The sequence below is a fragment of the Nymphaea colorata genome, chromosome 2 (genome assembly GCF_008831285.2).
Source record: "Nymphaea colorata isolate Beijing-Zhang1983 chromosome 2, ASM883128v2, whole genome shotgun sequence".
In the NCBI taxonomy this organism is placed as follows: Eukaryota; Viridiplantae; Streptophyta; class Magnoliopsida; order Nymphaeales; family Nymphaeaceae; genus Nymphaea; species Nymphaea colorata.
The window spans coordinates 15,901,411-15,911,953 of record NC_045139.1 but is presented as its reverse complement, the minus strand read 5'-3'; the positions used below and the strand labels follow the sequence as shown (position 1 = coordinate 15,911,953).

The following is a 10,543-nucleotide window of genomic DNA, read 5'->3' as shown; positions in this document are numbered from 1 at the left end:
CTTCACAACTTCACCCGATCAGCATCTTCATCAATTCTATATCTATAGTGCTAGATACTCAAATGTTAGACAGGCAACCAACAATCTCAATATTTGGTTTGTTTCATATCAGCAGTTTGGAAAAAAATAAAAAGAAAAAAGAGATGAGAAATTTTTATTATCACACTCTTTTTTTTCTTATTTTTCCTTCAATATTAATGTGACAAAAATCAATATCTATGTCGCATATATATATATATAAATTGTCTACTCGCGAGAGAGAGAGAGAGAGAGAGAGAGAGAGAGAGAGAGAGAGAGCTAGTGCTTTAAATAATTTCACGTCGTGACAACCAAGAACAACAACCATTGGAAAATGACGCGTGCTTATTGAGATCTACACGAAGTGGACTCATGGCCACAGCCATGAGTTCAATGCAACCTACAGCCTAATGCTACATGAAGTGGACGTGACGCTGAGATCTTTGCACTTTTATATCTATGCTGTTCGAGCCTGAAACCAAACCGGCGGCAACCCTCGCATTCTTCTTCTCTCTGAAACCCGACCGACCCCACTGACCTTGGCTCGATCGATCGGTTGGCCGCTGTTGCCCGATCGTTGAAGACCCAACAGTTTCGATCCCTTCTTCTGTTCTCAAAAAACTCATCCGAAATGGTAGACATTTTTGTTCTCTTTCACTTTTCCGGCAGTGTACTGGCCGGAAAAAAAAGAGATGGTCTTGGTTGCTGACACGGGCAACCTCAGTTTCACCATTTTCCGGCAAGTGGATGAATAGAAAATGGTTGCTGCCGGTTATTATTGTTCTCTTCTTCTTTTTTCCTTCTTTTTTTTTTTTTTTTGCCAGACACAGTTTTGACATTCAAACAGAGTTGAAATCAAGCTTTTCGGATAACCTAATTTGCCGAAAATCTAATTTATGAGCGAGGATGGTTTTTTATAAGATTATTCCGCCCGCCATTCAAGCACAGTTTAAGAATTAGACCAAGAAGCACGTGAATGATAGTGGGCATCTGGAGAGGGAACAGTTCTTTTTCATAAGTTCCAACCTCATGTGGGTTACACTCCGGCTTACTTTCATACATGACTATCGGCGGTACTGGGAAAAGGGTGTCAAACAAATCTTAGGATTAATTTCCCCTGCGATCGTTCATCTCATCCACTTGCCTAGGTTGGTCAGGTAAAAAACTCAGATCTGAGAGAAGGTTTAGATCTTCATCAATGGAAAGTAACCAGAACAGGTTCTGGATGTAGTAGTAAACATATGTACACTACGTGATTCGTTAAGAAACAAAATCTTAGATTATCTTAGATCTCATTATTGCATGTTTAGCTTTTTACTAACATGCTCTCACTATTTTCAGTTCACAAAATAATACATAACGCCAAAAAACAATCAAATTAAGGTACGATGGTAGGCTATATAGATCTGATTGCCGGTGTATGTAGCTTTTCCAGACATATCTATAAGGGCTGGTGGGTATGACAGTGGGTCGGTAAGATCTGATTATCAACTCCAAACTGGATTCATCTGGCCAGATCCAGTAAACAGAAATAGGTCTCAAGAAGTCTAATCAGAATGACATACATGTATGAATTAAGCAACTGAAATTGAATTCAAATATGAGTCTCCATAACTGTTTTGATCTTACTTGCGTTAGATCTAGATCTGGCTGCGCTTTTAAAATTTTGAGCCTGAAAACCCATTGAAGCGGTTGGCTGGATTCTTTTCATGGTAGCGCGTGCACCATGCCCATTGGAGATGAAAAGAAAAGAAAGAAAGAAAATGGTAGATCCATTTATTATGATTTGAGGTTCCCCATTACCGAATCAGTGATAAGCACCAGATTAATAAAGAAAAGTAAAACCTGGAGGGAAGAGAAATCCAAAAGAAAGAAAGAAAAAAAAGAAAAAAACACAGTGAGAGAAGAAGAAAAGAAAGAAAGAAAGAAATGCAGTGAGACCCAATTTCCTCTTTTCAATTGTGAATGATGTCAGTTCCTCCATTAATCACACAAGGGCCAGCCAGCCGGTCGGTGGACTATAACAGTTGCGCGATGGGGCTCGGGAAGGAGGTGGGGCCTCTCGATGAACGTCGCCAACAGCATCTACCCTTTCCTTCAATTCAACCATCTGCCCATTTGCAGTGAAAGCGGCGAGTCTCTTCTTAATTTAGAGCCCCTCCAGAAGAAGCGATTCAGGCGCTACCATCTAAATTTAGCAATCTTTACCTCCAGGTTTTTCCCTCTCATATATATTATATATTGCCTGCAGGTTTATCTAATTGCTGAAAGGCCCGCCAAATCGCCCGCCCATTCCTCCACTCTCTCTCCTCCTCCTCCTTCTTATTGTGTTCTTCCCCTTCCTGCCCTGCATCGCCGTTGGCGTGCTACCAACTCAGAGAAATGGTCACCAACAGCTTAGAACCGCAGCCGAAGTCGCTGTACATCAGCAAAGATGATAAGTTCTTCAACAGGCTACTCTCCAAGGAGACCTCCAATGGCAACACTTCATGCAGGGTCTACTATGGGGTAGCAGCAGGAGAAGTGCCCTTCCAATGGGAAACCAGACCAGGCACGCCCAAGAGGCCTGCCCCCACAGATCACATCCCTCCCCTGACTCCTCCTCCTTCCTTCCTCTCCCCTAGGCCCCAAAGGAAGCAGCCCAAATCACCAATTGATGTTTTCCCCAAGTTCACTGCGTGGAGGAAGAAGTCCCCAATTCGCAGAGCCACCTCTAGCCTCCACGGCCGCTGCAGGCTTTACTCGTCCACCTCCTCCTCTTCCTCGTCCGCCGGCTGCGAGGAAGAATTGGAGCACGCCGCCGGATCGCCCACGTCTCCTTTCCGGTTTGGCCAGCTTCGCAAGAACTACTCGGATCCGCAGGGGTGCCTCCCCATGTTGGCTGTCAAGAATGTGTTTTGGCAGGTCGCCAGAAGAGGCAGCAGGGCTTCTGTTCCTGCTTCCAACCATCAGCTCGATCCATATTAAGCTTGATTAAGGTGGTGCCTTGCTGCTCTGAGGTTTCCCTTCTTTTGTCTTTTTTTTTTCCTTTTTTTGTTCATCTCCCTTATGTGAAATTGTAGTTTACGAAGGAGGATTGTTGTTCATGTAAGTCTAGTGTTGCATTCTGTTCATGGATGTCAGTCATGGCTCTCTCCTGTGGCTTCCTTTCTGCCTGTTTTTCTTTCTCTCTTATTTCTCGAGTTCTGCAATGTGAATTGGGTTTTCAAATTGTCCGTCCTGAATGCAATTTTCATCTCACAAACGTCAATGGCCGCTGCCATCGTCCTCCTAAGGAGCAAAATTGCCAATGACATTAGAAGTTAGCAGAATTAGCAGAATGGTCACGTTATGTCGTCCTTGGTGATGGGGTCCATGTTATAGTGGTTCACAGCTTCAATGGCATTAGGCAATTTGGAGGGAGGACAACACCACCTTCCGAACATGGCCTCTCCCAATCAAAAAGCAGACATGTATTTCTTTCTCTACAGTAGCCTACAGTGTCTACCTCTAGCCTGTGCATCTCCCACAACTAAGAGGAGCAAATTCGTGGTTGAACTTCATCTATATGTCAAACTCGGCCACCCCTGATTCAGCTGTTATTAGACTACCCACATCGTCCACCATTTCATAAAGGAGCATGGAACAGTAACCCTGAAAGGTGATTTGCTCCAATTGATGAATCTCAAATCCTCTTGGCAAGATATGACCTGCAGAGCCAAGAAGGGCCTCGAACTGACCACATCGAGCAGCCTGATTCTCAAAAGTCTTTTGTAACTGGAAAGTAATTTTGATGTCGTCTTCCCATCTAAAAGCTTCTGTATAGGTGAATCTTCCATGTGCAGGCTGGACAGTCCTCCACCAATGCATCAACAGGCGGTGAAGACAAGTAGCAGTCTCCATTTGTGTAAGTAATTAATAGGAAGTGGAAAGGTCAGGTAGTAGTTACCATCCTGTATTAATGGCAGGCCTGGATGTCTGCTGAAGCCTTTAATCGGCGTCGTGGGGGGTAATGGCTGGAGAGACATCGCTTGACTACTGCGGCCAACTCTATAAGGACCTCATTCCCCTTACACATATGCAGACGCGCCTTACATTAAATTCTACGGGTCATCCTGCAACTCCCTCCCCGCACCTTCTTTATTGCAACCATTGAAGGGGCCACGAGGCGCCCATTCACCTGGCCGGGGACCAGCTGGCCTGGCCTTGTAGGAGATAATGCGAACCACCCGCCGTTAAACTAAGGTGTCCATTTATTGTGCCTGTTTTAACATATTTTTCTCCTTTCCGGAGAGCCAGCAGGATCTGATTTTAGTCATTTTTAGCCTGTTTTGCTGAATTCAGTTTCATAAATCTCAAGAACACTGCAACCATTCATGGTCGCAGGGGTTTGTTGAGATGTAGAAATTGGAGGATTCCTGTTTTGATTGCTTGGGAACAGATTTGCCAGAGAATCGCTTCTCCTCATTAGCTTAGCTTCCTGCTGTACTCCGTCTTTTACAGAAATTCGACGCCTATAGGCCCTGTACTGTTGCTTCTGCTCCTGCTTCGGGAATAACTATTCACAAGTTGTTTTCATTTGAACAAAAAGATGGGTCGAGCGGGAAGAGATTGGAAAGGAACTGTACATCAATATTTTTCTTCTTCATTAGGGCTGTACTGCAAAAAAGGAGATAGCTTTCATTGTTCAACCCCTCGGAGCCCCCAACTCTGCGTTTTCAAGCATCACGATTCGTAACGTATCAGTTTATCTTGGATTCCTCCATCTCACTTCCAACAGTTCTTTCCAGTCACCAACCCTCGGAAGAATTCATTTGTACTATGGAAAATGTGTTTCGAAAGAAAGAACTGGCCATGAAACCAAACAAAGGATTCAGAAATTGCTTGACAGAAATTTTGTTTTTTATTGTTTTTCCTTGCTTTGGACTATTTTCTTATAGATCGTGAAAACGAAGAGATACACGAGTCAATCCAAAATTTCCAAATATCTCCTCCGAGTCGTCCATCAAAAAAGAGAGAATTTTTCGAGTCATGAAGAAAACACATTGCTTTCTGAAAACCTTGGACAAAACGCCAGTAAATAATGCCCGGAATAAACCGGTCGTGTTGGCCGACTGTCAGACTCAGGTTCAAAGTTCCTTTACTGGCTGGTCCTTTGGTCGTTTGGCAGCAGAAACATTCTAAGATTATTTTCAAAAACTTAACTCATTCTTAAAGCGAATGCAGATTAATGAAACATTTTCAAAGTTTTCCCGATACCAAACGACCTCTCACGAAGTGTTTGGGAACAGTAACAACTAACAGGATATTATTGTTTCATGTAGTGGAACAATTCAGAAAGTGTGCCATGAATTCACTTCAATCTTTTGGACAAATACATAAAAGAGTACCATCATGGAAATTTTTTACCATCACCGGCCGGCAGGTATGATGACAGATCTAATACTAGCAAATTTGTCCACAAACAAATTCATCAATCATACTCTCATGCGTACAACTGAGTGAAATCATTCAAGCGCCCTTGGAGTTTCATGGTCACTTCCACCAGGTATAAGACCTGCTGAGACCTGCTGCACACAAAAACGAACTGAAGACCTTTAGGAGACATTGGATTGCCCCCGATTTAAAATCCTCAAGATTCGAAACATTGATTTAAGATCAGCCCATTGCTTCTTCAATCTTAAATCGAACCTTTCTCAATAGAAAAAGGTAAAGTAAGGATTTCAAGTGTAGATTTTAGGCCTAACTTAAGATCCTTAGTTTGATGAACCATAGGATTTACCATGGATCTTTTGCTACATCACACCCATGAATATAAAATCTGTATTAATTGAAACATAGGATTTACCATGGATCTTTTGCTACATCACACCCATGAATATAAAATCTGTATTAATTGAACACCTCCTCAAGGTGAAGAATGCTTAAGCCTTTGGTTTGTAAAACTGCATATAATTGAATACCTAAGGATAAGTGTTTCGACTTGATGCATTAGGTCCTACCTAACCCCACCTTCACAATAAAAACAATGAAAGTGAGATGATTCACCTGAATCTGAATGTCAATTTATATGTAAATCGCCTCCACCCACCCAGTTTCGTTTAATTCTCAAATGCTATTAGAGCTCAGAAAAAAGAGACTGATATCTTCCACAAATGAAAACAAGAAAGAATGGTCTCCGATTGGAGCCAGATGAAACCTGCTACCAAAGCCTTGTTTCTTCATTGATGAAAAAAGTACAGATGCTCGCATGGGCTGAGTAATGGCTGCACCATTAGAATCCGGTGGCCTGTGAGAGACCAGAAAGGTGATGAAAAATGTGGCCAGTTTGGAACCAAGTCATTAATGGGTGGGTGGTTGTGAAGTTGGAGTTGGGACCCCATGTACAAGCCACTTGTAAGTTCCATGTTCGAGCACCGACTCATTGTGCTGGCTGATGCCCAAATCCACTTCTCATCCAAGAGGCTGTCATCCACCTTTCAGTGAGTGCGAACTCTCATGCACTTGTTCATATCTGGATTTCCATTTCTGGATAACAGACAAACCACTTTTGGAATGACATCTTAAACCTCAGACCGTTTGCTTCAAGGGGCGTAGCGTAATTGGTAGCAATACTTGACAAGTAAAAGTTTGGTCATCAATTCGATTTCTATGGGTGCTACTTCTCTAAACTGCGACAGTTGATGTGTTGTACTCTAATTGACATGTGTTTCACTTCCCACCCAGGTCTCAAAACATTCATGGACATCTGGGGCAAGGGGAAAAGAGGGACGGTTTTGATCTCTCCTCGAATCACCAAAACCCTAGACCGTCTAGCCAGTTGTTGTAGAACTTGTTGTTAAGGCATCTTAAACCATAGATTTTTTAACCTGTCTTAAAACTTCGAGGTTAATTCGAACCAAATCATACGAACCTTAATCCTGACAAGCACAGTTGGGCTGGAGAAAATGCAACATTAAGACTTTCGGACGTAATGCGGACGAACGTGACAAAACCCTAATTAATTTCAGGTCGGACCCACTTGCACCCATATTTGAGCTAAGCCAATTTCATAATTAACAACTAAACATCTTCCTTGAAGTATAAGAATGATCAATGAAGAAGGAATATCATCTGGAAATAAGAACAATTAAGGCTACTTTCCCATTTCTTGAATGAGTTGCTGGCATTGGTTTTTTGTTGTGGATCCTGAGAATGGACTGGAAGATGTCCGGCTACTTTAATGAAAGTAAGGTAGATCGTGAAGTTGGTTAGAATATGTATGGTCCCAAACAAGAAGCTCAGGGTCACTGTTGAGGCAGATGTCACATAAAGCTCAAAGTATATTACGTGTGTCACTGTAAATGCACTAAAACAACTTGGCAACAGTTTGTAGTATATAAGTAATTAAATGTTACCTAAGACAAGAAAGTGAAGTTACAATACTATGCAGTAGGTGGTGATTGGGGTTGCAAATGGATCAATATTGTATGAGAATTTCTTATTAACTTTTTGACTGCAGCAAATCACATTAATTTGGAGCCAAACTTCAATATATTTAGCCGCTTTAGATCCTAGAACCAGTATTTTTCTAATGTGCGTTAGGGTAAAGTTCGAAAGATGAGTTCCACTGAAAATTTAGAAAAACAATAATGGCGAAGAAATTAATGTTGTGTTCTTTAATTTTTACCTAAGTCCTGCCTACCAACTAATTCATTTATATGCTGGTGTAAATAATCATAAAGTACGCATGAATTCAATGGGATGCCTTTAATTTTTTACAATATTGCGCAGGCGGCTTCTGAATATAAAAAACTCAAGTCCAAGAACCTTTTTGCGGTACCTCAATCCCAACAAGGATTAAGCTTCACCGCCTCCATTAGTACTTCCCCTTCTTATGGAATTACAGGGTTAATTTTTCAGGTAATTTTTGTCAGACTTTAGTAAAGTGATTATAAGCTTAAAACCATCTAAGGGCCGTAATAGGATGCACCATTTCAGCAAAATATCCAGTGATTAATAATGTTTCTCCTTCTATGATTGCATTTTTGGAAGTTTATGAAGGTAGAAATATAAGAATCTGGAAGGCGCAAGGATGATGGCGATCGTGAAGCGAGCATACTGACGCACAAAGTCTGCAGTTTTAAGATCTTCTGTTCTTGGACCAGCAGATCTAGAAAGTAGGAAGGGGAAGGTCCAAGCTAGACCCCTACTGCAACCCATGTGCCCCATCAATATGTTTTTCCAAAACCTAGTGATATTATGATATTATTGATAATTAATACTGTTAGTGCAGTCCACTGAGTGATGTTACTGTTGGCTCCCCATTATTGCTAGCTTATAATATTAAAATTTATGTACACGATATGCCAACAAATATGCACATCGGGCGTTCAACTCTCTAACTTAGTTTCTTCAACTTGAAGATCAAAAATGCAATCCCCTAGCTAGATGGTTGACAATCTTTTATGCAAGTCATTCTTCAATTTTGTTATTTAATGAGAGGACATATTCCCCTTCCCTATAGAAAATTGTAAGTTCTGCTTCTAGTGTTTTTTTTTTCCTGTTGAATATAATACGTAGGAATATGCGTTACACAGGACTGCATTTGCTCATGATTCTATATCATCCAGACCATCATGGTTCCTTTGAAGCCAGATCTCATTGTGAGAATCTGGTTTGACCAAATCTGGCCAATATTTAAATGAGTGTAACATGGTTGGATTGATAGAAGGTTCTTCTTTCACAGGGAAAAAATAAATCAAGTATAAAGTTTTACTGGAGTTTTCTTCTGGAGCACTAGAAAAAGGCGCATCAATTATCTTCGGATTTCCACCAATCTGAACATGAATGTGAACTAAGCAAGCAATTTTTCCTCAATTTTGAGAACACCAATTTACTCATGAGAGTTCAAGAAAGGTATGACCACAGAGATGCATTTAAGAGACATTGGATCCTGCATGCCTCCATTGACTACCAACAAAGCCAAGTGTCTTTAAAGCAGAAACTTCACATGGTGGGGATGAAAGTAACTTTAGGATCGGAGTGCATCCATCCAACTGCTGAACATCCACCAATGTGAAGATCATTAAGTGCTATCTTCACATGATATTGGCATTCATGATCTGCCAACCACCTTTTTTTGTGACACATGGTTAAGCCTTTCAATCTTTTCAAGTGAGCGAGAGGGGACCCAAAAACATCCCCCAGACTCCAGGGGCAGGCTTATCATCATCGGCATCGGTCATAGCAGTGGTGCACCCTTCACCTTAGGTACCGTACCCACCTTGATGTCAGAGATGGCAAAGATGCACCCTATGCTTTAAAAGCCGTTAAATAATGTCGTCTAAGAACTAATTAGCGATTTATTTGTACAGTTGTTACTTGACTTTATACGTCATGTCAATAAATAAACCATAATTTAGAGTATTCTCTATTCTCTGTCTATCTATGGATGTGTGAGTGATTCGGGCTCTGTGCTTCTTTTCCAGGTTGTATCAGGTCTAGAATGCTTGAACTAAGTTAGTCGGATTTGGTTCAGGCTTTGGACTGCGGCTTCAACAGTCTTCTGCATGGTTCCGGGCTGGATCACAAGCTCAATTTGTTTCTTTACTGGAATTGACTAGACATACCCGTGTCTCGGTCCATTACAATTAGATAAATTTAACTCTTTGATCTACAATCGTCACGCTGCCGTTTCTCTTTGGAAGGATTTGAACCCTAGACATAATTGCTGGAACTATTGGTGCACATCACGGTAAACAGGTGAGACTCATAATTCCAATTTCCAGTGAAAAATGTAGTAGGTCCTCTAATTAACTGCTTTCAACTGTTTGTCAGTTCATCACAACGTTATATAAATTTCATTTCTAATAAGTTTCAATTTGTTCTGATCAAAGGAGAAAAAAGTATGCAGAACTAAGATTCCTGATAGAAGCTGCTGGGCAGACTTCTTGCGCATTTGGATCCAAATTATGAAATCAAACATGGAAAAACTCTTAAGGTGCTTCGTTACTGTCATATGCTAGTCCAATTGGAGTGTAAATGATGGTGTACGTGCGTGGGTGTGTTTTTAGGAGCTAAAATCTTCCAGCCAGCCTAAGTTCTATCCAATCATGATTGCCCAATATAATGCATTCAGCGAGCATGATTAAACCCATTGTTCAGTGCATCGGACAGTGCGCTATGAAAAATTCAAGTTGGGCATCTGCCCATTAGCCTGCATTTTCCATTTTCCCCGTTATGTTACATATGTGACTAAAGGCAACTGGTTCATGTGGTGACGGCAGCAAAATGGCCAAGTGGGAGAGATGATTGTATAGTAGCACCGGCGTCAACGTTGACAGTAGCTGTGTCGGCGAAATGGTGGTGACAAAGTGGTGGCGGCTTGGTGGTGACCGCAATACCTAGAAGACATGGTCGTGGCGGTGGCAGAGCTGCCCCGTGGTGATGGCAGCTGCAGCGGTGGTGGCGTCAGCCATTGCTGCCATCAGCAGTACCAGTGGTTAGGACAGAGATGGCAGTGGACACCATGACAGGGCTGTGAATGGAAAAATAAACCATTTCC

General features: G+C 41.7%; 1 protein-coding gene across 1 annotated transcript; it reads left to right on the top strand.

Moving 5' to 3' along the window:
- Positions 1–1,978: 1,978 nt before the first annotated feature.
- On the top strand, positions 1,979–3,150 carry LOC116247068 (uncharacterized). The gene has a single exon (XM_031619020.2). It carries the CDS (start codon positions 2,401–2,403, stop codon positions 2,983–2,985), a length of 585 nt encoding a protein of 194 aa, XP_031474880.1. The 5' UTR covers positions 1,979–2,400; the 3' UTR covers positions 2,986–3,150.
- The last annotated feature ends 7,393 nt before the right edge of the window (positions 3,151–10,543 follow it).